This window comes from Myotis nattereri (assembly GCF_964212035.1).
Source record: "Myotis nattereri genome assembly, chromosome: 15".
Lineage (NCBI taxonomy): Eukaryota > Metazoa > Chordata > Mammalia > Chiroptera > Vespertilionidae > Myotis > Myotis nattereri.
In genome coordinates, this window is record NC_138090.1 from 41,211,396 (window position 1) to 41,237,980 (window position 26,585).

Below are 26,585 nucleotides of genomic sequence, written 5' to 3' on the forward strand. Positions count from 1 at the left end.
TGATTGGCCTAAATTGTTACTCCCTTTACCTCATTCGACCCTACGGGAGCGAGTGCAGGGTCGTCACCCAATCACCGTGCGCCCCGCCTCCCGCCTCTTCCCGCCCTCCACTGGGGCCGCTGAATCGACGTAGGCCAACGCTTCCTCCCCGGCAGCTCCTGCGCTCTTTCATCGACCAGCTTTTGAAAGGCACTTTCTGATTGGCCGAGTCTCGGGCCCGCGCCCGTTGCTCCCAATGCAGTGGCCAATTGGCACCCGTGTTGCACAGCATGGAGCCAGGGAGGAGGGGGAGGTGGCGGCGGCCATTTTGAGTTGCCGCCGCCATTGGAGTGAGCCCCCCCCTTTCCCCCTCGCCGCCTGACAGTAAAGGTTTAAGGGGGACAGGGCCCTGGGAGGCCGGGCCGGGCTCGGGGGCCACCCCGGGGGCCCGGGCCATGGATGTGCGCCGTCTGAAGGTGAACGAACTTCGGGAGGAGCTGCAGCGCCGCGGCCTGGACACTCGGGGCCTCAAGGCCGAGCTTGCTGAGCGGCTGCAGGCGGCGCTGGAGGCCGAGGAGCCCGAAGACGAGCGGGAGCTCGAGGCTGAGGAGGAACCGGGGATACCTGGGCACAATAACGAGGAGGTCGAGACCGAGGGGGGCTCCCAGCTGGAAGGGACCTCGCAGCCGCAGCCACCGCCGCCGGGGCTGCAGCCGCATCCGGAACCTGGCGGCTACTCGGGGCCGGACGGACATTGTGAGAGTGCGCGGGGCGGGGGGCCGGGGAGTCGAGAGTCCAGGCCGAGGAAGGGCTGTGGGATGCGGGAGTCTGGCGCCTGTGGGCCCCGCTACCCGCCGCTGGAAAGGATCCGGGGACCAGGGCCTCGGGACAGCCGACGGGTGGGTCCTGGCGTTCGGTGCAGGAGAGAGGCAGGGAGTCGGGGCTCAGTGTCGGAGAGGAGGGAAGTCCGGGGGTGGGGGCGGTTGTGGAGGACTCTGGAGCCTAGGGCTCGGAGACCCGAAGCCGTGGTTTCTGGAAAGGGAGTCGGAAGGACCAGAGGTTGTCTCCTGGGGACCAGGGCGGTCTTGGAAATGGTGATCCCAGGGTTTGGAGCGAGGCGGGCTTGGGGGCTGTGCTGGCCCGGCCTGGGGGTTGGCCCTGGGAGCCGTGTTCTCCGGGTTCGGGGAGGCATGACCGGGTGTCCGGGGCTGGGAGTGCCGTGAGGGTGGAGGATCCTGGAGTTTGCTGCTGGATGGGGTAACGGGAAGTCCCATTTCCTACTCGGAGGGGTTGGTGCGATGGGGAGAATCTGAAGGACTGGGGTGCTCTGGCGTTTAGCTGGTGAGCATGTGGGGATGTGGGGGGCCCACATCTGTCTGAGGGTGGCCTGGGGACTCGGATCCAGAGCCGAAGGCTAACCCTGAGGCAGGGCGTTTGGTGTTGGGGAATCTGGAGACCCGGTTGGCTTCTAGAGGAGGCATAGGGAGTCCTAGTGTCCAGAAGCTGGCAAGGGAGGAGAGGATGCTTCGCTGGACTCGGGACCTAAAGGTCTAGAGCTGCAAGGCCCTGAGGACAGACAACTCGGTGGCCAGTGCTGAATGGGCTCGGACTAACTGTATGGAAACAAGGGTGGTTGGGGTGGGGCAGATACGGAGTTGGAGTTTGAAGTCGTAGGAGTATCTGGGGGACGGGATGCTTGTGTCCAGCACAGGAGTGTGTAGCTGATCTAGTCAGTCTGGGGAAGGGGAGTGTGTGTGTGTGTACGATGTGGGGGGAGGGAAAAAAGTGGGGGGTGCTTAGGGTGGAGTGGAGGGAGTGTTTCTGGGGCCCAGCGTCTCCCTAAGAGGTGTGCCTGGGGATTGAGGGTTTGTGTGTGTCTGAGGAGGTAGCAGGGAACCTCTGCATCACTCAGAAGGTATGACGGAATGAGGGATAGGATAGATCTGTGATTGTCTGAAGAGAGGAGACCTTGGGGTGGGAGGAAGTAAATCTGGAGTTAGGAAAGGGTGGCTTTCTAGCAGGACTGGGGAATGGGGATCAGCGAGGTTAAGGAGTAAGTAGAAAGGACTCTGGCATCCAGGGTTTGTGGTTATTTCTTTGAAAAGAGGGCACCCTGGGCCTTGGGGCTAAGAGAATGAGAAGAATAAAGAGGTCAGGAGAAAGATCTGGGGTTAGTATTGGGTACTCACTTGTTCATGAGAGATGGGATCTCCTGGAGGGGGGCAACTCGAGTGTAGATTTGGGGTGGAAGGTGGCCTGGGGGTTGTCCAGGACCCAAATGCTGGGAAGAATACTTTGCATTGAAGAGCTCTGAAGAAAGGAGCGAGTGGCCCAGCATGCAGGCCTAGGGCAGGAGAGCCCCTGGCAGGAATGCCTGGAAGAAGGGCCAGGGGCCAGAGGTGTCTCAGGAAAGTGAATTAGGTGCTTCAGAGTACACACTCTAGATTCAAGACAGGCTTTGTTTCAATATGGCTCCATGACTTGAACAAGTTACTTCACCTCTGTGAGTCCTGGTTTCCTGTGTGTAAGATAGGGATAATAATAGTGCCCCCTGGATAGCTGGGAATGAGGTCACATGTTTAAGGAGCTTAGCCCTGGGCCTGCCTGTTCCTAGGAGGTGGGTGTTGTAGAGAGTGGAGGACCCCAGAATCACAGTGTGCCTCGGCAAGGCTGCCTCTGGGGGCCCAGGAGAGATTCTCTGGACGAGATGTGAGGTTTTGTGGGAAGAGCACTATGCTTGGAGTCTGAGAGAAACCGAATGGTTTGAAGGGGCACCCAGTGTTCCAGTTAAGGAGATACACTATTTCTCTCCTACCCCTATAACAAAATCCTTTGAGCCCTCTTCATGCCTCCCTCCAACCATTCTTCAGTTCTGGTAAACAGACCTGTTACAGGCCATGCTATCTGTAACTTTCCTCCCTTTGAGCTGCACCTAGTTTGTGCCCAGATGTATTTGTCCTCTGAGAAAGGATCCAGTCAGTTAGCAAATGGCAGAATAAATAGTCTCTCCTTCCCTGTGGTTGTGCCTCACAGGTCCTGGCACAGTCACTTACAGGGCCCTAGAGGCACCCAGACAAGCTTGCCCCTGGGGTGGAGAGCCGGCTTGCTGCTCATCCTAGGTTTCCAAACTTCTTTCTGGGTTTGACTGCAAGGTTCTTGAGTAAATTTCAGGCTTGCTACTCTGGTTTTAGTCTCACCTCTGAGCTTTCACATGTTACCCCAATCCCAGGAGTGTTTTCTCCATCCTCATCATTCATCTTTACTTGTCTGAGTCCCAGTCTTAGCTCCTGGTACTTGTTTGTAGCCCTTAACACAGTCATAATTAGTTTTTGTGTGTGTGTTTGTTTAATGTGGGTATGTCTTTCTTGAACTGGAGGCTTCAGTGGAGCAAGTTTATTCTCATCTGCATCCCAGGGTCTGGTGTGTAGTATGCACTCCATGAATAGTTAATATTATTCATACCACCCTTCAGCTAAGTTTCTTCTGGACCCACAAGACATCTTCCCAAAACTCTTCCTACCTAACTCCAAATATTTCAGGACATGAGTTCTGTTTTCTTAACAGTTCCTTTCCTTTCTCCTCATTTCCCCTTCAGCTGAGACGGTTGCCCCTTATCTTTGCAGCTATTGGCAGGGTGGAGGACAGTCTTTAGGAGGGTGGGGTGTGCAGGTGGGAAAACTGAGTTGGATTTTAGCTCTAAACAATCTTTTTTTTTTAATTTTTTAAATGTATCTTTATTATTGAAAGTATTACAGATGTCCCCTTTTCTCCCCCCACATTGACACCCCCCCCCCCCCACTACTCCCTTCCCCTCCCCAGGCCTTCATCACACCATTGTCTGAGTCCATGTGTTTTGCATATAAGTTCTTTGGTTAATTTTCCCCCTCCCCCCACCCCCACCCTGAATCATCAGTCTGTTGTATGCTTCCATGTCTCTGGATCTATTTTGTTTGTCAGTTTATTTTGTTCATTAGATTCCACATATAAATGAGATCATGTGATATTTCTTTCTCTGACTGGCTTATTTCGCTTGGCATAGTACTTTCCAGGTCCCTCCGTGTTATCTCAAAGAGTAAGAGATCCTTCTTTTTTGCAGCTGCACAGTATTCCATTGTATAAATGTACCACATCTTTTTTTATCTGTTCATCTGATGGGCACTTGGGCTGTTTCTAGATCTTAGCTATTGTAAATAATGCTGCTATGAACATAAGGGTGCGTATATTCTTTTTGATTAGTGTTTCAGGATTCTTAGGATATTTTCCTAAAAGTGGGATCACTGGGTCAAATGGCAGTTCCATTTTTACTTTTTTGAGGAAATTCCACACTGTTTTCCATAGTGATTGTACCAGTCTGCATTCCCACCATCAGTGTACTAGGGTTCCTTATCTCCACAACCTCACCAGCACTTGTTTGTTGATTTGTTAATGGTAGCCATTCTGACAGGTGTGAAGTGATACCTCATTGTCATTTTAATTTGCATCTCTGTGATGATCGGTGACGTTGAGCATTTTTACATATGTCTCTTGGCCATCTGTGTGTCCTCTTTGGAGAAGTATCTGTTAGGTCCTGTGCCTGTGCTCTAAACTTAAAGGTTGTTCCCTGAAGGTAGCTCCCTCCCTAAGCACTATAACTTGTCACAGAACAGCTAGGCCTGTGGTTTTTTCTTTTTTTAAAAATAATTCTTTATTGTTGAAAGTATTACGTATGTTCCCTTTTATCCCCCATTGACCCCCTCCAGCCTGCCTTGTACCGCCTCTCCCTGCCCCAATAGGCCTTTGGTTTTTCAACTGTGCTCTACAGAGTACTATGTGTCTGTCGAGTTTCCTTCCACCCTGGAGTGGAGTCTTAGAGGGCAAGGGCAAGTTGGGCCCCTTCTTTGATCCTCTTGTCTCCTTGCTTCTGCTTCCATTGGTTTTCTATTTGGGGATTCTGTAGAACCCAGTCACAGATTGATGTTCAACCTTCTGTGGGGCAAGAGAGCATGTCCTTAGGCAGCTGGGACTGCTGACTGCCCAGATAGGTTTCCATCTGAAGGTGTTGTCACACATTTTAGCCTCTGGCAGACTGACTGTCCCTAGGGTAGCATTAAAAAGCCACCTCTAGTCCCAAGAAGAACCCTTCTAAATGTCTGTTTTTTGTTTTAAGATGTCATGGACAATATTACCAGGCAGAACCAATTCTATGAGACTCAGGTCATCAAACAAGAAAACGAGTCAGGCTATGAGAGAAGACCACTGGAAATGGAGCAGCAGCAGGCCTACCGCCCAGGTAGGAAAGTGCACATGGTACATCTCTTTTGAGGGAAATGGAATCTATAGGGTAGGGGGAAAGTGGGTTTATAATTTTTTGTATGGAAAATACAATAATTAATAAATAATGATATAAGAATAAACTCTGTATTTTGCATGCTCACAACTGTAAACTTACTTTTGCCCCACCCTGTGTACATGGCCCTTACCCTCTACATAGATCCCATCTTTCCAGAGAGACTTTGCATCTTCCATTTGGGCTTTGTCACTCTGGCAAGATTCTTTTAAAAGAAAGAACATAGTCCCGCTTCCAGGTGTTAGAAGAAGGGAGTCTTCATGGTTATGTTTTCAGATGTTGGTGTCAGCACCCTGGAAAATTTAGACCTGGAAGCAGTTACTTGGGTCTTATTTAGAATCTTTGAATGTGGAAGCCAGAAAGGACCTTCTAAATCTAGTCTAAATCTAGTCAGGTATTTCCCATGCTCTGAAGAACATTGTTCCAGGAGATGTCATTAGGGACATCTCAGAAAGGGTTTCTTGCCCAAACATCTGGAAACACGCATATACTTTACCACCTCTGGGAAAGTCACTGTGCTCAGAGCATTAAAAGCCCTGAGAAGTCCTGGATTGAAAAAAGTTCTATCATGTGGTTTAGGATTTCCTAAACATGTAAATATATCTTTGCAGAACAAAGATTTTCATTATGCCAGTTTGGGAACACATGTAATCCAGTTCTCTCCCTGTTTTATAGATTGGGGATATGACTTGTCTGATGGTAGAGCTTGGGTTAGAACCCAGGAAATTGGCTCCTGGGACACTGCGTTTGTGTCCTACTGTTTGGAAAACTGGGTCCCACTCTTGAGTAATGACAGAGCCTGGACTGACTCCTAGTCTTGTGCTCCTTTCACTATTTTGTGGCCCCAGTGCCACAGTGAATCTAGTTGAGTCTATCTAATTCCATTCTGGTTCATCCATAAAGTGAAATCCCCAGACATTTCTTGTGGGTGGGTCAGGATTTTAATAAATGTAGGTTAAACTGCAGATTTATGCCAGACTCTGTGAGACTTGTGGTATCATTTGGCCCAAGGAGAGTATTTTTTGTGCTATTATCAACAGACATTTATCAGGGCCTCCTGTGAGCTCAGTGTTGTGCTGAGAACCAGGCAGGCCCTCTTCAGATGGGTGAACACCATCCCTGTCCTGGAGAACTTCTCTGAGAAATTTGGTCTGCATGCCCAAACTAGGGCATGGTCCAAGGTGGTCTTGGGTTGCGTGCTTAGACAAGTAGATATAAGTGATCTACAGCATCATGCATACTGAGATGCTGTGGAAGTAGGAAGATTAGGTTGAATCCAGGGTTTGCTCTCGATTAGGTACTGATTCTTGAGAGTCTGCCTAAGATTGGGACATTCCTGTGGTCCACAGCATGTTATCCCATCCTGACTTTCTTTCTATTCAGGATGATTCACTGAGGCCATCACAACTAAGGGCTGGCTTAAGTGAAGACCCTCCCTTCTTGAGTGCTTAAAGCCAGTGGAGTTAGCTGCAAAATGACAATACATTGTTGAATAGATCTTCCCCCTTCCTTTGTAAGATTGAAGGAGCTTTGTAAGAACTGAGATGGAGCAATTCTTTGGGAGGAGAAATTGAATGGACTCCTGAAATCTCAAGTTAAAAGGATCTTAGAAGTCCTCTCGGGATCCCTCCCCCTGCGTGCAGGCCAAGGTGGTTGCCAATTGTCATAGGCCCTTTGTAATTAGCCAGAGGCAGCTATGCCAGCTTTAGGTCGGTCTTTAGAGAACTTGTTCTTATTTAGTGCTGAAGTCCCCTCTGCCTCCCCATGAAACCTAAGATTATCTGACAACTCTCATTTCATCAACTGCCAGTGCTGATGTGCTGGCCAGGCATCCCCGACCTCCCATTGCCCTAACCCTATTCTTTAGTACAGCCTTCTGGCTCCCTTAGCAGGCTTCCATTGAATTCAGCAAGCTGCCTGTGCCCAGCCCTTTATCAGTGCAGTCAGGATCCTGCCAGCATCTCCTAAGGCAGTGATGGTGAACCTATGACATGCGTGTCAGAGGTGACATGTGAACTCATTTTTTTGGTTGATTTTTCTTTGTTAAATGGCATTTAAATATATAAAATAAATATCAAAAATATAAGTCTTTGTTTTACTATGGTTGCAAATATCAAAAAATTTCTATATGTGACACGGCACCAGAGTTAAGTTAGGGTTTTTCAAAATGCTGACACGCCGAGCTCAAAAGGTTCGCCATCACTGTCCTCAGGTAAAGGGGACCAGAAAACTGATAACTGAGGAATTTCTGAATGTCTTGACCATCTGGAATTGTCCCGACAGTGGAAGGGAAGACAGAGATGAAGCAAGAACCGCCCACCAGCTTCCTCCCTCCTGAAGCATCTCAATTCAAGCCAGACAGACAACAATTCCAGAGTCGCAAGAGGCCTTATGAAGAAAACCGGGGAAGGGGGTACTTTGAGCACCGAGAAGATAGGAGGTGAGTGTGTGATGCAGTGGTCACTCTTGTTCCTGTAGGTCTCTATGTCTGTAGTCCAGTGCCTGCTAGGGCCTTTGTACTAACCAAGAGGAGCAGGCAGAGCAGGGTTCTCGCTGTTCTCGCTGCTCTTGCACTCTCCCCCCACTTCTTCCTGCACTCACTATCAAATTCAGCTTCCCAAAACTTTGGCCCTTCCTCTTACTACAGGGTCAAGTCCAAACATCTTAGCCTTTCACGTGTAAGATACCTGCCTACCTCTTCAGTCCTTTGCCCCACTGCCCTGCAGTCCTGCATAGTGTCCTTCTTCTTTAAAAAAAACAAAACTTTTTTTAAAATTGATTTCAGAAAAGAAGGGAGAGAGATACAAACATCAATGTTGAGAGAGAATCATTGATTGGCTGCCCCCTGCACGCCCCCTATTGGGGATGGAGCCCGGAACCCCGGGGAAGGGGGGAAAGGCAAAGACAAAATATGGGTCATTACATATCCTTTCAGATGGGAACTTTTAGGAAGCCTGGTTTGTGAACACATTGTCATTACTGAGGTTTAGCCACGCCTTTGCACATCCCCCTTCCTTGCCCAAGTACCCTTTGGGCTACCACAGCCTCTCTTTAGTAACAGTTCAGTGTGGAGGCATGCAGAGGTTATGGGTCAGAATCTTGGGGTGTGAGAGAAGAGTCTCCTTTGAAAAAGTTCTCTACATGACTCTGATGGCCCTCTTTAGCAGAGCATGCCCTCTCTGATTCCTGCCGGGCCCCCCACCACCACCACCACCACCACCACCAGGAGTTAACAATCATTGCTCTCATTGCAAAGATGTAGGATTAACAGAGGGTTGGGTGGGGTTTTGTGTGTGTGTGTGTGTTGGGGGGGGCGTTATTTTGCTAACCTCTGTGGGAACAAATTAAAATCCGGGAAGGCCACTTGTACATTCCAGCAGAACCTTCATTTCTCTTCCTCTGCACTCGTTCAGCTGTTCTTGTGTGACTTAACCCCTATTTCTGACACAGGGGTCGGTCTCCTCAGCCTCCTGCTGAAGAGGATGAAGATGATTTTGATGACACCCTTGTTGCCATCGACACATGTGAGTCTCTGTGTGTCTGTCTGATTCTGCCTTCCAGTTACTATTTGGAAACTGCCTTGGCCTTCACAGAATCTCTGCCCAGCACCATCCAGAGCCAGTGTAAGTCCAGATAGGGTGCTGGTCTGGAGACAAGACCTGCTCCCGGCTCCAACTGTGGAATCCTGAGCAAGTCGTTCTACTTCTCTGAGCTTCTCTTCATACTCTAATACCTCAAAGGACTTCCAGTGACACTCTGCAGAGGAAGGATAAGAGAGCAGTTTGGAAAACCCTGAACACCCTGTACACACTGGGGGTTCTAATCTAATCAGGAAGGGAACCTGAGTGCTTCTGGGGAAACTTAACTCTTTGGCGACCAGTTTCCATTAGCTGCTCACGTTCCTGGTGAAACCAATGCCGCTTTGTCCTCTGAGGCATTAACCTGGCCGGCCTTGCTCTTTGTCCGCCAGTTCAGTTTTCTTTCCACTGGATAAGTGGCTTTCCCCTTAACTACGTATCTAAACACTTAGAGGAATGATTATAGAGGTCCTGTTCTTCAGACCTAAGACAGAAGCAAAATGGTAGAGACTGTGAATCTGAATTTTTAAATGCACCCAGGTCTAAAAACACTGGACTTTTCAACAGCAAAAAGTAAAGAACAGTTCGTGTATTTTGTTGCAAAGCTCATATTTATAGAGCAGTGACTACATGCTTTCAGAAGATAAAGCCATTTTTAAAGTGCTGGGTGGCAGTGGTCCATGAAGCAGCATCTGATCAAATGCCACATGTACAGACCGTGGCATTTAGCCTTTAAGACAGTGGCTCTCAACCTTCTGGCCCTTTAAATACAGTTCCTCATGTGACCCAACCATGAAATTATTTTCGTTGCTACTTCATAACTGTAATGTTGCTACTGTTATGGATCGTAATGTAAATATCTGATATGCAGGATGGTCTTAGGTGACCCCTGTGAAAGGGTCGTTTGACAGCCAAAGGGGTCTCAACCCACAGGTTGAGAACCGCTGCTTTAAGAGAAAAGGGCAAAGATTCTCTCAGGAAAGATTCTTAGAGGCATGGCTGGCTCCTTGAGTGGGAAGAGTCCGAGCTACAGCAGGAGAGTCCTAGGCCTACAAGAGGAGATGGGGGCCTATGTGCCTTGTCATGTGTGAATCAGGGTCAGATATTTGTGCAGATGTTGGAGGTGGGAGTCAGACTTCCTTACTGATAGTGTTAGCACAGGGAGATGTTGAAGTGAATGGTAGTGGGGATTATTTTTTATGAATATAAAATCCTTTGAAATTGGTGAGGATATGGACCCTAACAAGTGTATCTCTTTGTAAAAGACATTTGTGTGCAATTTCCAAAGGTGCCTCCCAATGACTGTCTTTGGCCCCCATCCAGGTGAAGGACCCCAGTTTCTATGTGAAGTAGCTGCTTTGGTCCTGTGCAGGCCAGTTTGCAGTAGTCCATACCCTTTCTACTGAAAGGGAGATTGGCGAGGCGGTGTGGCTGGTTTCTCATGAGCCTGTCCCCACAATGTGTCAGCTTGTGTACTCCTTGTTAACATTCTGAAGGAACTTAATTTTTGCCTATGCATGTCTCTGGGACCTTTAAAACATCAACCAAACTCCAGGCTTTTTCCTCCACAGATAACTGTGATCTCCACTTCAAGGTGGCCCGAGACCGGAGTAGTGGCTACCCACTTACAATTGAGGGCTTTGCATACCTGTGGTCAGGAGCCCGTGCCAGCTATGGGGTCAGAAGGGGCCGTGTGTGCTTTGAGATGAAGGTGAGTGGGAACAACAGAGGGGATAGGGGCAGAAAGCAGGTTCATCCTTTGGAATAGCCTGCCATCAGCGACCTTGGCCAGACCACAATATTGAGAGATTTGATTGAGCATAGACTTTGTGTTCATGTTTAAAAAGTATAATGAACTTAAGAGAACTATACCATTGCTAAACACTATATCAGAAAAGCAGGCCTACTGTACATTTCTTCATCAAGCAGATTTTTCCTTGGTGGGATATGACCCAGATATTATACAGCCAACCACTCTAGGGGTGACATGTTTGTAGAATTGAGAAAAGGAGTTGTTTGGAAGAAAACTGAGCTAGAAAGAATGAACTCAGGCAGCACCAGTTAGAGGGAAGCCTGAGGGAGAGCAGGGCAAAAAAGGGTTCTGCCATCAGGCTACCCTCCACCATCATCTCTCTGCAGTTCTGTGTCAGGTTATGTTTATGAGAATAACATGTTTCTGTTTAACAAAAGTTCAAATGGTACAGAACAGTATGGGGGGGAGGGGAGGTGCAAAATTTATGCTCACATCCTCCCTGTCCCCTTTGTACACTCCAGAGATAACTTGTATTAACAATTTTTTTTTGTTGATTTTGTTTCCTTTTTTGTTTGGTTAATTCTTACCCGAAGATATTTTTCCATTGATTTTTAGAGAGAGTGGGAGGGAAGGGGAGAGATGGAGAGAAACATCGATGTGAGGGGGACACATCAATTGGTTGCCTCCTGCATTCACTCCTACCGGGACCACGGATTGAGCCTGCAACTGAATTATGTTCCTTTGACCTGAATTGAACCCACAACTCTTCTGTCTACAGCTGATGCTCTATCTACTGAGCCAAACCAGCTAGGGCAACAATTTCTTGTGTAACTGCCTTTATGTATCAAAACATTTATGGTAGTTGATATTTATGGAACACTGCATGCAAAAGATATGGTGCCAAGCTCTACACAGATATCTCCGTTAATTCTCACAGTGCTATCATGAAATAGGAACTGTTAACTCCATTTTTTTAGAGGTAGAAACTGAGGCCTAGGGTTATTGCTTTTCATTGACTCTTAGACACTGTTGATTGTAAGTTACCCGTTGTTTTCTGTGCTGCTCGTAGAGCAACACAGCCAATGAAATGGACAAAGTTCTCTCTTATCCCATCAATTTTAAATATATTTTTACAGATTTCAGAGAGGAAGGGAAATTCGAGAAAGAAATACCAATGATGAGAGAGAATCATTGAATTGATTGGCTGCCTCCTATACGCCCCCTACCGGGGATTGAGCACGCAACCCAGGCATGTGCCCTGACCAGGAATAGAACCTGTGACCTCCTGGTTATAGGTCGATGCTCAACCACTGAGCCATACCATACTATCTTTTTTTTTTAAATTGTTTTCAGAGAGGAAGAGAGAGATAGAAACATCAATGAGAGAATTATTGATCGACTGCCTCCTGCACGCCCCCTACTGGGGATGGAGCCTGCAACCTGGGCATGTGCCCTTGACCAGAATCAAACCCAGGACCCTTCAGTGTACAGGCTGATGCTCTATCCACTGAGCCAAACCAGCTAGGGCCTATTTTTTTTTTAACTGCTGCATCATATTCTCATAATCTGGTGTGCCATATTCATTGGATGTGCCATAATGTGACCAGTGCCTTATGGATTTTTTTCTGTTTGTTTCTGATAATATAAACAGTGCCACACTAAATTGCTGGGTTGTACAGTCTTGTGCATTTGCAATTTTAAATGGAGACTCCTCCAAAGACATTGAACCAATTTACCCATCTACACCAAATATGAGTACTTGTTTCCCTGCAGCAAGTGTTAGAACTAAAAATAACTATATTTTGAGCCCTGACTGGTATGACTCAGTTGGTCGGGCCAGTTCGATTTCTGGTCGGCACATGCCCAAGTTTCAGGCTCGATCCCTGGTAGAGGGTGTGGAGGAGGCAGCCTATCGATGATTCACTCTCACATCGATGTTTCGCTTTCTTTCTCTCTAAAAATCAATAAAGTATTTAAGTAAATAAAAATGACTATTTTGAAAAACCTATCTCTGTGGTCCTGAACTCCCCTGAGCCCTTCAGTTCAGAGTAGCTTAGATGCCTCTTCCCCAACAACAAAAGTCATCACTGTTTTTTTTGTTTTGTTTTTTATAATAGGTTTTTATTGATTTCAGAGAGTAGTAAGGGAGAAGGAGAGAGAAACATCAGTGATGAGAGAGAATCACTGATCAGCTGCCTCCTGCACATCCCCTATTGGAGACTGAGCCTGCAACCCAGGCATATGCCCTGACCAGGAATCGAACCCTGACCTCCTGGTTCATGGTTTGATGCTCAACCACTAAGCCATACTGTGGCCAGGCAAGTCATCACTGTTTTTAATGCGTTACGTACTTCCTTCCTATATTGCCTCATAAACCACCTGCCTCCAGAGAATGAATCAGTCTGTGCCCTCTTGTTCTCTGTCCCCAGATCAATGAGGAAATCTCCGTGAAGCACCTTCCATCCACAGAGCCCGACCCGCATGTTGTCCGTATCGGCTGGTCCCTTGACTCCTGCAGCACACAGCTAGGTAAGGGGAGGGCAGCCAAACAGTCCAGAGAAGAGCAGTTACCTCTATCCCTGGATTCTCGCGCTTCCTAAAAATCTCTTCCCAGTGTTGAAATCAACAGAATTAGCCTGGGATGGAACAGACGTAAGGTTTACATATTGCCATTGCCTGTGTGGGCCAACAAAATTCAACTGGACGGATCACAGTTATGTAACAACTTTTCTGTGAAAACTGTATCCATCTTTTAGGAGAGGGTTCAAAGTTCTCTTTAAAAAAGATTAGTTGTCTCCTGTCCTTAAACCATGTTGGAAATAAAAATAAGTTTCTTAAGCCCCGTTAAGTTCTGTCTAGGATTTTCTGTCCAGAACCTAACTCAGAGTAAAAGGTGAAACAAAGAACAGTGGGGCCCTGCAGGGCTGGTTGGCAGAGGCAAGGGCTACCCTGTGAGAGGTTTTGAATTTTCCTAGGACCCCAGGGCGCAATGACTGTCCCCAAATAACTGATTTCAGTGACCAATGCTGAGACCTTCTGCCTTGGTCATAATCATCTGATTACAAAAATAATATATGCTCCTTGTAAAAATTTAGGCCATACAAATAGAGGAAAAATTAAAAACCTCCTAAACCTGAGAGATATAATTGTTCTGACTGTTAAGACTGATTCTTGAAAGTGAAAATGTTAGGTCAAAAAGAGTGTACAGCTTTTGTTCTGATACATATTAATGTTTTTTGTTTAAGACTTGCATATCATCTCATTTTATTTTTTGTCTAAGTTTTAAGGTGTAAATGGTGAGTTGTTGATACAGGTGAAGATACAAAGTTCAGAATGGTCAAGCAGCTGTCCAGGGTCACACAACTGGTTCATAGAAGAACTGAGCTTGTTGGCTCTCGCTTTTCTGGCAGGATGCTCCTTGGGTTCCTGGCCAAGGATCTCTGTATAATCCAGGTGTCATCCAGGGCTCTTGGGGTCTCAGTCAGAATGCATTAGCCTCCAGTTCTGTAGCCTAAGGAAATCTAGTGTCTTTCCAAGGAGTTAAGACTTCTTGGTTTCCAGAAGCAAAACCCAGCCTCTTGGCTGATTGCTGCCCAAATCCCCTGGCACAAAAAATTGATGCCATTAGTAGATTTACTGAATATTGAATGTCACAGGGAAGGGTTGCATCTCAGCACACAGCCTTCCTCTAGTCCAGCTCTTTTCTTCCCCTCCCTTTCTTTCCAGATTCTCCCTTTCTGTGCAGAACAGTTCAGTTCTGCTCCTGTTCACAGACTTAACACTAAACCCATCAAGCCCTCAGGAGTTCTGCATATGCAATGAAAGGCTTCCTTTCAATGGAATCTTCCTCACCTTCCCCCTCCCCCCAAAAGCATCTGATTAGTAAACTAATAAAGAAAGTTGTTTGTTTGTTTTTTCTTAAAAGTGTGTGACAGCCCTGCTGGCATGGCTCAGTGGTTCCAGGAGGTCATGGTTCGAGTCCAGGTCAGGGCACATTGCCCGGGTTGCGGGCTCGATCCCTGGTGTGCAGGAGGCAGCCGATCAGTGATTCTCTCTCATCATTGATCTCTCTCTCTCTCTTTCTCTTTCTCTGCCCTTTAATCTCTGAAATCAATAAAAATATTTTTTTTTAAAAAGTGTGTGACAACCATAAAGGCTGTTGTGACCATCGCAGGTTTAACCTGCCTTTGCCTATTTCTTTCATCAGGCGAAGAGCCTTTCTCCTATGGCTATGGAGGCACTGGGAAGAAGTCCACCAATAGCCGATTTGAAAACTACGGAGACAAGTTTGCAGAGAATGATGTGATTGGCTGCTTTGTGGTGAGTGCCGGCAGCCTGTGGGAGTTGGCAGAACCAAATGTTGGTCCTATCAGGTGGACCTGCAGACTTTTTTTCCCCAGAATACCTCTGTCCATTGTCTGCACCATGCCAAGCCACTCTCGCCATACCTCTTTGTCCTTCTTTGACACATTGGAACGTTTGCTGTCATTTTGTTTAAAAATCTACCATTCTACCTGCCTGATCTTTTGTGCAAACCTATTAGATGGCACCTTGAAGAGGTTTCGGGTTGTTGGTTTGCACACCCTTCCTCCATTCCTAGATACCAGAGTGACATTTTCTAAACCCAGGAATTTCTTGCTTTTCTTTGCTGCCAAATAGCCTGTCTGCTCTCATTGGCAATTGCCCACTTTGGCATCATCTCATCCCTAAACTTCTCTCTTCCTTCACCTCACATTGGTTGAGGCAGGCTTCCTACATTGCACTGCCTCATAGGAGAATAGGAGTGGATGTAAAACAGAACAAGATAGAGGGTGCCTGAGCTGCTGCCAAACTTCAGTCCCCAACAGCAGTGACCCACACAGTGCTATAGACCTGGCTGTCCGCTCTGGGACCAGACTCCCTAACCCCAGTCCCTGCTTTTCCACTCACAGCCATGGGCAACTTACCCTCCCTGTATTTCAGTCTACTCTAAATGAGAATCTTTGCACCTACCTCAGAATTTCATGTGGGATCATTAAATTAATCTATCAAGCACTGAAAATAATGCCTGGCACATGGTGTGTTGTCAGTAAATCCTACTTAGTACTGTTATCTTTAGGATTTACAGATGTTTGTAAAATGTGCCAGGGAACCCTGACAAGGAGTGGCTACCCAGGTGGATGCTTCCTCTGAGTCTTGTTTTCTCCCTCCCTCAGGTTTGTACACATGTACTCCTTTTTTTGTTTTTTCTTTTTTTTTCCCCCTCTTACTTTGAAATAATTTTAAACTTAAAGAAAAGCCCTAAACAGGAGTGGCTGCTGCCAAAATCCTCATAGAGTCTTGTCCAGATTCTAACATTTGCTTTACCATTTTCTCAAATATGTATGATTTTGTCTGACCTATTTAAGAGTGTGTTGCCTACATCATGTCTTTATTTCTAGATATTTCAGCATGCATTTAACCACAGTAGTTATTAAATTTAACGTTGATATAATGCTAACTCAATCCACATTTAAATTCCGTCCGTTGTCTTGACAATATTCTTTGGAGCAATTTTGTTTCTGGTTCAGGATCTAATCTAGGATCACTTACTGCATTCTCTTGCCACATCTTTTTTTTTTTTTTTTTTAATATATTTTATTGATTTTTTACAGAGAGGAAGAGAGAGGGATAGAGAGTTAGAAACATCGATGAGGGAGAAACATCGATCAGCTGCCTCTTGCACACTCCCCACTGGGGACGTGCCCACAACCAAGGCACATGCACCTGACTGGAATCGAACCTGGGACCCTTGAGTCCGCAGGCTGATGCTCTATCCACTGAGCCAAACTGGTCAGGGCTCTTGTCACATCTTATTAGTCTGAAACAGTTTCTCAGTCTTCCTTTATCTTTTGTAACCTCATTGTATTTTTAATAAAAACCCTGTTTTCTTAAAAATTAGCCATGTTTATACTCTATTCTAAACCTGGAATTTTTTTTCCATTTAACAATAAAACTTGGCTATATCTCTCCCTGTCTACACAGATAATATAGATGTAACTGAGGTAGAGACATTTTTGAATAGTTAATTCACATATCCACATGGTTTGCAAAAACACCAAGAAATGGAAAAAGATACACAACGTAAAGTCTTCTTCAGATCTTCATCTAAAGCAGCTTAGCTTATACATGTTATTCTACATCTTTTTTTTTTCTTAAAAGTATATCCTAGAGATCATTTTATATCACTTCCTAGAGGACTTCTTTGTTCTTTGTGTAATCTGTAGTCATTATGTAGATAACCATAATTATATAATCAATCCTCTGTTAGTGGACATTAGGTTAGTTTCTTGCCTAGTCTGTGTAGTATTCTGATGTGTCAGTTTACCCTGGTTTAGTTCTGTTGGTGGATCTGAAAGTTATTTGCTGGAGTGATTGATGCTGCAGTGACAGCTTATCTTTTTCCCACTTACCAGACTATTTTCAAGATCTTTTTGTATTCCCACACATGGTCTCCTGTGTGGCCCCCTTCCCCATTGGAGCACTTTTAGCAGTGCTGGAGTGAGCAGATTACATATCTGTTTTTGTGGGACTATAGTTGTATTTATTTCTAAAATCATAACTTCTGGGTCAAAGATATATTTTTAAATTTTTATATCTACCACCAAGACTGCACTCCAAAGAGGTTGTAGCAATTGAACATGTCACCGTCTGTGACAGTGCTCCCTGGACTCTGTCCCTCTGAGCATGAGGTTCTGTCCGTGTGTGGCAGTTTGGAACTCCAGGCCTTGACTCTTGCTTCAACCACATCATCTCTACTTCTGTTTTTTTAAGATTCCATGTGCAATTCCCTCTGTTCAAAGGATGCCATAAATTTTTAAAAGGCTCAGGTTGTGAAGTCGGAGGAGATGTAAAAATCCGTGACCTGAAGAAAGCTGGGGGAGGACACTTGTGTCAGATCTCGAGTTCTCAACATTCACAAAATAAAAAGGACATAATGGCCTTCCAGGTAGAGAGAACAGTATAGTCCATTTCAGGTGGAGTCTTGGGGATGACAACAAGGAGATGGGTCAGATGAGGCTACAAAAATGGCACACTGAATAATGCCATGCCTAAAGGCTTTGGGTCATTGGGCCTCGGACTGGTACCAGGACTTTTTTTTTTTTTTTTCCACAAACACACAATTTTATTTAACAGAGACCCCCCCCAAATGCAAAATTTGGCAAGGGCTAGACCAGCCGTGGGCAAACTACGGCCCGCGGGCTTGAAATGAATAAAAAAGACCGTACCCTTTTATGTAATGATGTTTACTTTGAATTTATATTCACACAAACACTCCATCCATGCTTTTGTTCCGGCCCTCTGGTCCAGTTTAAGAATCCATTGTGGCCCTTGAGTCAAAAAGTTTGCCCACCCCTGGGCTAGACAGTTAATAGCTAGCAGAGACAAGACTTAAATAGATGTTTGTTTGTTTAAGAGCTAGATTTGACAAAGAACACATGGGTTTGAATCCCATGTCCACTAATAATTCATGTGACCTTGATATATCACCATCTCTAGCCTCAGTTTCCTCATCTGTATGAAGGGAACAGTGATACTGCCTCTATCGTAGGCAATGCATATGTACATAGCATAGTTTCTGACACATAGCAACCACTCATTAGCTCCTTCTCTTTTTATATTACCCCATTTTCATTAAAATGAGAATTAGTAAAGTTGATTTTTCAACCTAATTTTGTCACTAACAACTAAAGTCGTGTGACTTTCACGAAGCACTGACCTTCAGTTTTTCATCTGTAAAATGGAGATAATTCTTCCCCAGCATAGTTTGCAGGTTGTTATAAAGAATTAAGTGAGATTAAGAAGGCAAAAATGACCCTAACCGGTTTGGCTCAGTGAATAGAGCATCGCCCTGCAGACTCAAGGGTCCCGGGTTCCATTCCAGTCAAGGGCATGTACCTTGGTTGCGCGCACATCCCCAGTAAGGGGTGTGCAGGAGGCAGCTGATCGATGTTTCTAACTCTGTCCCTCTCCCATCCTCTCTGTAAAAAATCAATAAAATATATATTTTTTAAAAAAAAGAAGGCAAAAATGCTCTGTGCCCAAATATGAGTTGTTTCATATATGTGTTAAAAATTGTGGCACGAGGACTTTTAGCAAGAGTAATAGGACTACACTTGCCTCTTGAACAGAAGGCCCTGTCATTAGTAGATTTATCACGTAGTTTATGTGTAATATAAGTTCCTATAGTAACGCTGGTGGTCATAAGGAAGGTTAATCCCCATGATGTTTATTTTCATGTTAGAACAAAGGTGACCAGGCCATTTATGCTCAGGTGAGAAGAAATGGCAGAGACCATGCTACAGGGATTGGTGCAGGATTTAATCTGGCAAATGTTTGCATGTCTGCTTTGAGTTGTCTTGAGCTGTGTAGGCACTTTGAGGTGACAGATAGGAAGGACTGTATAGAGCTGTGCCCTGTGAGCACGGAGGAGGATGGTGAGAAAACTCCTTGGGAGAAAGGGCTTTCACTTTGTTAAAGGGCAGATCACAAGAAAAGAATACCACATCTTGTACTTTAAATCAGGACCCTGAACTTTACTTTGCTTCACTCTGCTGTCTGATTCCAGGTTTTGAGCTTAATTGTAAACCTTTATCCTGTACCCAAAGTGATCTTTCTGAAACAGTTTTGAAAACCAGGTCACTTCTATATTTGAAACAGGTCAGGGGCTCTGCTCTGCCATCAGCATAAAGCTCTAACTCCTAAGGTGACAGAGAGACCCTCACATGCCGAAGGCAGGAGCCATGTCTCCATCTCACACTCCAGCCCAGCATGGTGCCTGGCATCTTGGAGTGAGAACCCCTATTTTGTGCTCACTATGTAGTAAACACACTAACCCACTTATTCCTCAGAACAACCCTGTGCACTGTGATATCTTATCATGACCTTCCCTTTTTGATAGTAAATGGTAGAACTGAAATAGCCTGCCTTCCAAAGCAGGATCTTAACCACTAAACTTCAGCTGCTCAGTAGGGACTCAATGAAGAGTTACTGAATGTATTTGGTCACTGCCTGGCTCTCCAGCTATACTGAAATCACTTCCCCCTCGTCCTTTATGCTTCAGCCAGTCTGACCCTGTGTTCTCTTACTGCCGTATTTGTACACAAACAACACTTCTCTTTATGGCTCTCTCCCCCTTCCCCAAACTTGGCTTATTTCATTTTGTTTAGGACTTGGCTTACAGGTCCCCACCTTTCAGAGAATCTTGCTCCTCTGTAGGCACTTGTACTCAATTAAGATAGTGTCCTTATCTGGTTCCCCACTAGGCCCTGACCTTTGTTAGGCCCAGATCAACATAGACATTCATACTAGGAAGAGCAGAAACTTGGAGAACATGTGTCAAACCAACAAGTGAATTCATTTGTGGAGCTGGATTTGACTGCCGTGGCTTTCTTCCCATCTGTTACCTTCACAGACTGCTCTTGAGTTGAGGATGGACAGGATTGCCTGTTCCTTCATCTTCTCAGGCTAGGCACAAGGCTTAAATAATTGGGCCTTCCTAAGATAACATGCTTCATAGCCACCAGCCTTTGGGTCTTAAACCAGGAGGGTTTGGGGACACATTCTCTGAGCTGTTCCCTGGTGCTGCCCATTGTATCTGTATGTTGAGAAGTGGGGTTACAGGTAAATCAGGGAAGCTGGCTGTATTTCTTCTCTCTGCATCTGCTCTCTCCAACTTGTGGTTCCCAATGCCTTCAAGCTGAGCGTTGGCTTAAGGTTCTCTTCCTTTGCTTTTTCTTCTAGGACTTTGAATGTGGAAATGACGTGGAACTTTCCTTCACCAAGAATGGGAAGTGGATGGGCATTGCTTTCCGAATTCAGAAGGAAGCCTTAGGGGGCCAGGCCCTCTACCCTCATGTGCTGGTGAAGAATTGTGCAGTGGAGTTCAACTTCGGGCAGAGGGCAGAACCCTACTGTTCTGTTCTTCCTGGCTTTACATTCATCCAGCACCTTCCCCTGAGTGAGCGGATCCGGGGCACTGTCGGACCAAAGACCAAGGCAGAGTGTGAGGTGAGTGGGCCTGGAAGACTAAATTAATGGCTGTCTCTCCTGGGCCACCGTACTGCTAAGGCAGAGGGGAGACATGGCAGCTGGGTGTGGTGAAAGCAAACCACCTCCCTGCATGAGTAATCTTAGAGAAAGGACCCTCTCCCTCCTAACTCCTCAGGGCTGGATCAAGTTGAAAGCTGCTGTGAGAGTGACATGAGGTCTGTGGGTATGGTTTAGGCCGAAGAGAGAGGGGATATGATGAGAGACTTAAATCTTGGGAAGGTTCCAGAGGGAAATTGCCACACTGCTCCTTGGGTAAGGTCAGAATCTTGGGATAGGAGAAAAGGATATGAAGGTACTTCCAGGTGAGTGTTCTTCAAGGAGGTTGTGCAGCTTCTCACACTGACTCGAAGCTGTCTAAGAACAAAAATGACAACTGGCCTTGGGGATGATTTGGCTGCAGAAGCTGTAATGGTGATCTTTATTTCCAAACTTTTTTTCTGATATATAAGTGACTTTATGTTTATTCTAGAAAATTAAAGCTTCTCATTCCACCAGTCATAAATAAGTTTACTTCCAAAGTTTTAGATTTTATCTTGTTCTTTTTGCCGTGCTAAGTGCTCATTTCATACACAGACACATTTATAATTGAGATCTTATGGTATAAGCATTTTGATATTTAACCCTTTTCACTTAACATTATTTTGTAAATACCTATGTTTACCATTTCCCTCTTATTGGGCATTTGGTTGCAACTGGTTTCTGCAAATTCTGAATGCACTGATTAGATACGATGCTTGTCCTTGTACATACATTTTGTCCCCATCTCAAACTCCAGGAAAGTTGTACCACTTTCTGTGCCCATTCTTGTGTACCATTCCCAATGCATGGCCTTCCCTGTCAGAGGCCACTGAATTCTGCTAAACAAAAATGTAAATGCTCATAACAGCTCTTGGTTTTGTATTCGTCCCATACCCGGCCTAAGAGGATTTGATGAGCCTCATCTCTTTGAACCCCAACAGCACTGAGGCAGAAGCTATTGCTTTCATTTCCTGGAGATGGCCATGAGATTTAGAGTCACCTCATGGTCTCCAGCGAATCAGGGTGGTGCCTGCTACTGCTTCAGTGCCTCTCCATCATGTTCTTACAGATTCTGATGATGGTGGGCCTTCCCGCTGCCGGCAAGACCACATGGGCCATCAAACATGCAGCCTCCAACCCCTCCAAGAAGTACAACATACTGGGTACCAATGCCATCATGGATAAGATGCGGGTAAGGGCAGCCCCTGGTCTCTCCTTAGCCAACTCCCTCATCCCACCCCCCTGTGCTGACCTACAACCAGGACCATGCACTCCTCATCACCCCCTATCCACAGGTGATGGGCCTACGTCGGCAGCGGAACTATGCCGGCCGCTGGGATGTCCTGATCCAGCAGGCCACCCAGTGCCTCAACCGCCTCATCCAGATTGCTGCCCGCAAGAAACGCAACTATATCCTAGACCAGGTACTTACTGGTGACCGTGATGCTCCTAGAGAGGGACGAAGCCTATTGGGTATCTGGATATTACCCTCTTGTCTTTTTATTTTTCACCATAATGCTCATGGACTGCAGTGCTGGTAAGACGGTCAGTTATACATGACAGCACAGTCCCAGGCTCTTAGTACAGCTCTCTGAGCCCTGTATGTGGGTGGGGTCTGGGGCCATGATCCAGGCCTAGCTCATGTTCTTAGCAGTCCAAGAGAACATTATCAGGTAAGGGCCATTTAATGAAATGGAAAGGGCATGGGTTTCTGAGCCAGACAGACCTGGCCTTCAACCCCAACTCTTCTACTAGCTGAGTGTCTGCAGCAACTGGCTTCATCTTTCAAATCTCAGTCTCCTGGTCTGTAAAATTGAGATTATAATGGTGCCCATCCCTAACACAGGGCCTGGCACATAGTAACTAGAAATTACTGTTAATTACTATACTGTGTTTAAATTAAGATCAGGGTTCTTCATATCAGGTGATCTGGGAACCTTTGAAATTAAACACAATTTTGTATGCAGGTGCAAGCATGTTATTTTAAAAAACAAAAAAGCTAGACAGTTTTGATTGAGAATGGGAAGATTATCTGTGGCTTTCAACATTCCCAAAAGTATAATTGACCCAAACATAGTTAAGGATACCTTTCTCAGGGTAATGAATTCCTCATGTTTACCACCTATGAGACAGAAGGACATGTGTCCTGAGGGTACCAAATCCTGTATTTGGGGATCTGTGAACAAGCCTCTGTTTCCTTAAACCTTGCATTCATGCTTTCTTAAAAACCTGTGAATGTGCAAATACATAAGGCCTGCCCTGGCCGCCTTGCTGGAGTGCCTTCCCTGTGTGCCAGTACTTGGTTACGGGGTTCCAAGGCCTCCTGGTGAAGGTGGGGCTTGGGTGGGGTTGGAAAGTCCAGGGGACCAATTTGCCTGTGCATGGGAGTTGGCATCTTACGCAAAACAACTGAGCGGGAGCTTGGGGTCATAAACGTGGAGATGTGGGAGAGTGGTATGTGCGCTCACCAGAGTGTGGAAGCTCTGCGCCCCTTCTCACATAACTGTGCCTTATGCATCTCTTCCATCTGGCTGGTCCTGAGATACAGCCTTTCATAATAAACTAGTGATCTGTGTTTACAGTTGAAGAAATGATGCCTTATATCCAACATTTGAAAGGAGTACATAGTAAAAACTTCGTTCTTAAAGACAAAAAGAAAAAAGGCTATTGGCGGGTGATAGTTCTTGATAGGCAAATTAAGTTATAGTTTTTAAATCTTCATTCAGGGATATATTTGTTGATTTTATTTTATTTTTTTTAATCTTTATTGTTGAACTTATTACATATGTTTGTTGATTTGAGAGAGAAGAAGGGAGAGGGTGAGAAACATTGATATGAGAGAAACATGGATGGGTTGCCTCCCACACATGCTCTGACCAGGGATCAAACCCACAGCCTAGGTTTGTGCCCTGACTGGAAATCAAACCCACAACCTTTTGGTATACAGGACAATAGTTCCAACCAAATGAGCCACACCAGCCAGGGCTAGACAAATTTAAATGGTCTTGCCAGGCAGTTAGGTGTTGGGAGTGGACATCTGCTGTGCGCTGATGGAACAGCCATGCTAAGAAAACTGAAAGTTGATCAAGGCTGGGCCATACCCTGGCCCTCTCCTGTGATGGTGGACATGTGAGATTTGCTCTGGGTTCTGCAACCATTGGATTGATCCTTTAAAGACTCACATATGTGAAGAAGACAGTACATGATTCCCTAATACTAAATTTTGATGCAAACAACGAATTGAGCTAATGTTTCAAATATTTATTTCTGGGGACTGGAGGGGACTGTTCAGCACAGGATAGTCCAAAAGCCAAACAGGGCTACTGCCCCAGCTCAGCCCCATCAGTAATGCATATAGCCAGCCTTTTCTTTCTTCAAAGACTTTGTTCTTTAACCCTGGCCTTGCTTTGTCTCATTGTTGTCAGGCCATTTGGAATTGTAGTTTGACTTGGCACCAGTGGGACTCAGTGTCTTACAAGGGGGAGCAGTGTTGATTTAGCACCCTGAGGATTCTCAGCAAGTATTCCCTGCCTGTCATTTTGTCAGTTTGCTGATTAAATTAGCTGTGAAGCCCATTTCAAATGTGTGGCTCAGTAGCGGAGGATTATAGTCCTAGGGGTAAGTCATCCTAACATTTTTATCCAGCATATAAAAGTGGGCCATCCCTGGAGGTCAGGCTCCAGCTCCTTAGCCAGGCCAGTACAGCTGGCTCTGTAAACAACACACTTGGTTTTTTGAGTATGTGCTGGCTTGTTCATAGGAGGGGTCCAGGGCTCTACCAGGTATACTTTGGTCTTCAGGGCTGTCCTGATGGAGGGATATGCAGGTTGGGCCAAGTGATCCAGGCCAACAGTAAGGCAAAACTACCTAAACTCTGAAGGTGGGGGAGGAGGGTTCTCTGGTTAACCATAGATTGGAGGATTGACTTGGGGCCTCAAACTATAGGTTACTCGAGCCTGGGAAGAGGTCTGAAGCCAGTGATTTTACCTGTTGGGGCTTAAGCCCCAAACGTGGGTTCCAAGAAACCCTCTGGTGGGGGTGAGGGGAGGCAGTGTAGAAGATTCAGAGCAGGCCTTCCCACCCCACTAGCTTTAGCTGTGAGGGATAAGTTGATGCATAACTGTCTCCTGAGCTAGATAGAATTCCCTGCAGTCCTGGAGCTCATCTTTTCCCTTCTCTGGTTCTTCCCAGGAGATCAGACCTCCATGCATTTGGCTCCTCTGAATCTCCTATTATGTAGGTTGGATTCTTTAATGCCCATTTTTGAGAGAAAAGCCGAATGTGCCTGCAGAAGGCAGGTGAGGCTGTGTGAGCCAGGACTCTGCCTGTGTATGGTTAGAGCCCCAGCACCTACCCCAGGGTATGTCTCATTGGGCACAAGCTCTTGGTATTATTGGGTCTTTGACCTACATTCCATGATGACCTGAGTATCCTCTTCAGATCATGTGTGTGTTATAGCTGTGGAACATCTGAGGAGAAAAAGAAGAGATGGATCACAGGGGAAACAGGCCTCAGAGAAAAGGAACCTGTTCAAAGTCATGCTGTTGATTTACTGGTAGAACATGTCTCTGCTGACTTCCCAGATGGCCACGGCCCAGAATAGTTGGAGCCATGGTGAGAAATTGGGAGGTGGGATGTCTAGGCCAGCACATGGAGGATGATAAAAAGAATTGAGGCTTTGTCCTGTGGGCAGTGAGGAGCCATAATTATGTTTTCATCAGGGAGGGATATGTTAAATTTGCCTGCCTACTAAAAGACCTGAGAAAGGGGAAGTAGGCCACATTGCTTCAAGTGGTTCTGTTACTGGTGAAAAAACCTCAAGAATGAGATACTGCCCAGCCTATTCCTAGCCTACCAAGGACCCACAAGAGTTGGTGCAGAGCAGGAGTTGGTCCTCTGAGGCAACAAAGTTGCCCTCCTAGAGGCTTCTGAGAAGGCTTCTGTGGGGCAGAGTTGAGGGCTGCAGGCTAGGAGCTCCCTTAGGGCTCTAGCAGTCCAGAGCCAGGCCAAGCAGTGATCCCTAACCTCACCTCCCTAACCTCACCTCAACCATCAGAATGTGTGGTTCTAGTCCTGCTTTGCATCCCTATTGACCTTGCCATGCCTTTGTCTGAAACAAACCTAGGGATAAAGCAGAGGCACAGACCTCTTATTGGCAGGCATTGAGAGAAAGGGGTGTTTCTTTCCTCCACCCTCCCTGTTCCCAGGGCCTCAGCCAGTTCCATAGTAACATTCCAGCTAGTTCTCACCCTACATGTGGGTTCATTCCACTGGGTTTACCTTACTGTGAGCCCAGAGTGAACTCTTGTCACCAGCTTTAAATTTGTTCTTCTGGGATTCAGCCAGGTTTCTCCCACTGCCAGCCTGACCCCACTGAGCTATGGATGGGGAGACAGGTGAAAGTGGACATAGGACAGTGGGACTCTTACAGAATCTGGGCTGTGAGCAGCATGCTGTGTTCCTCCCTTACTCCCCCAGGCTGTCACGCACCAAAGCTGCCCAACCAGCTCCTCTGAGAAACCTAACTCCTATCCTTTAGCCGACATTGCTGGAGATTGGGGGTGGCCCGGGGTCAGGGAACACAGCTCCAGCATACCTTCTGAGAGTCAACAGCTTCAAGCTGGGTGGGACTGGGAGAAGTAGGAGCTAGGCAGAGAGAGCTCACACGGCTGGGAAAAGCTGATCCAGCTGTTGTGCTGGTCTCTCTTAGCAACAGACACTAGCAGCCCCCAGTGACTACAGTCCTGGGCCAACCTAGGGTCTCTGACCTCACTGTGTTTGCTGTGGCAACAGTCGCCAGCAGCTAACTCCCTTTTTTCCAGGAAAGGCAAGTATTTGTATTCCTGCTGGTGTGGTTTAG

General features: G+C 46.2%; 2 protein-coding genes across 2 annotated transcripts in view; one reads left to right on the forward strand and one right to left on the reverse strand.

Annotated features, from left to right (window-relative positions):
* Window positions 1-434: 434 nt before the first annotated feature.
* The window catches only part of HNRNPUL1 (heterogeneous nuclear ribonucleoprotein U like 1), a gene marked incomplete at its 5' end in the record, with an annotated part of 36,156 nt that continues 10,005 nt past the window's right edge, over window positions 435-26,585 (forward strand). Inside the window, 10 exons of the mRNA XM_081107789.1 lie at window positions 435-735; window positions 5,126-5,248; window positions 7,589-7,745; window positions 8,756-8,829; window positions 10,455-10,594; window positions 13,066-13,165; window positions 14,844-14,956; window positions 20,399-20,665; window positions 21,795-21,917; window positions 22,021-22,149. Of these exons, the coding sequence (XP_080963915.1) occupies window positions 435-735; window positions 5,126-5,248; window positions 7,589-7,745; window positions 8,756-8,829; window positions 10,455-10,594; window positions 13,066-13,165; window positions 14,844-14,956; window positions 20,399-20,665; window positions 21,795-21,917; window positions 22,021-22,149 (1,527 nt within the window). The remainder of the gene's footprint in view (window positions 736-5,125; window positions 5,249-7,588; window positions 7,746-8,755; window positions 8,830-10,454; window positions 10,595-13,065; window positions 13,166-14,843; window positions 14,957-20,398; window positions 20,666-21,794; window positions 21,918-22,020; window positions 22,150-26,585) is intronic.
* Window positions 17,396-26,585, reverse strand: part of TGFB1 (transforming growth factor beta 1) — a gene marked incomplete at its 5' end in the record, with an annotated part of 50,790 nt that continues 41,600 nt past the window's right edge. Inside the window, one exon of the mRNA XM_081107792.1 lies at window positions 17,396-17,529. Coding sequence (XP_080963918.1) covers window positions 17,452-17,529 — 78 coding nt within the window. The 3' untranslated portion in view covers window positions 17,396-17,451. The remainder of the gene's footprint in view (window positions 17,530-26,585) is intronic.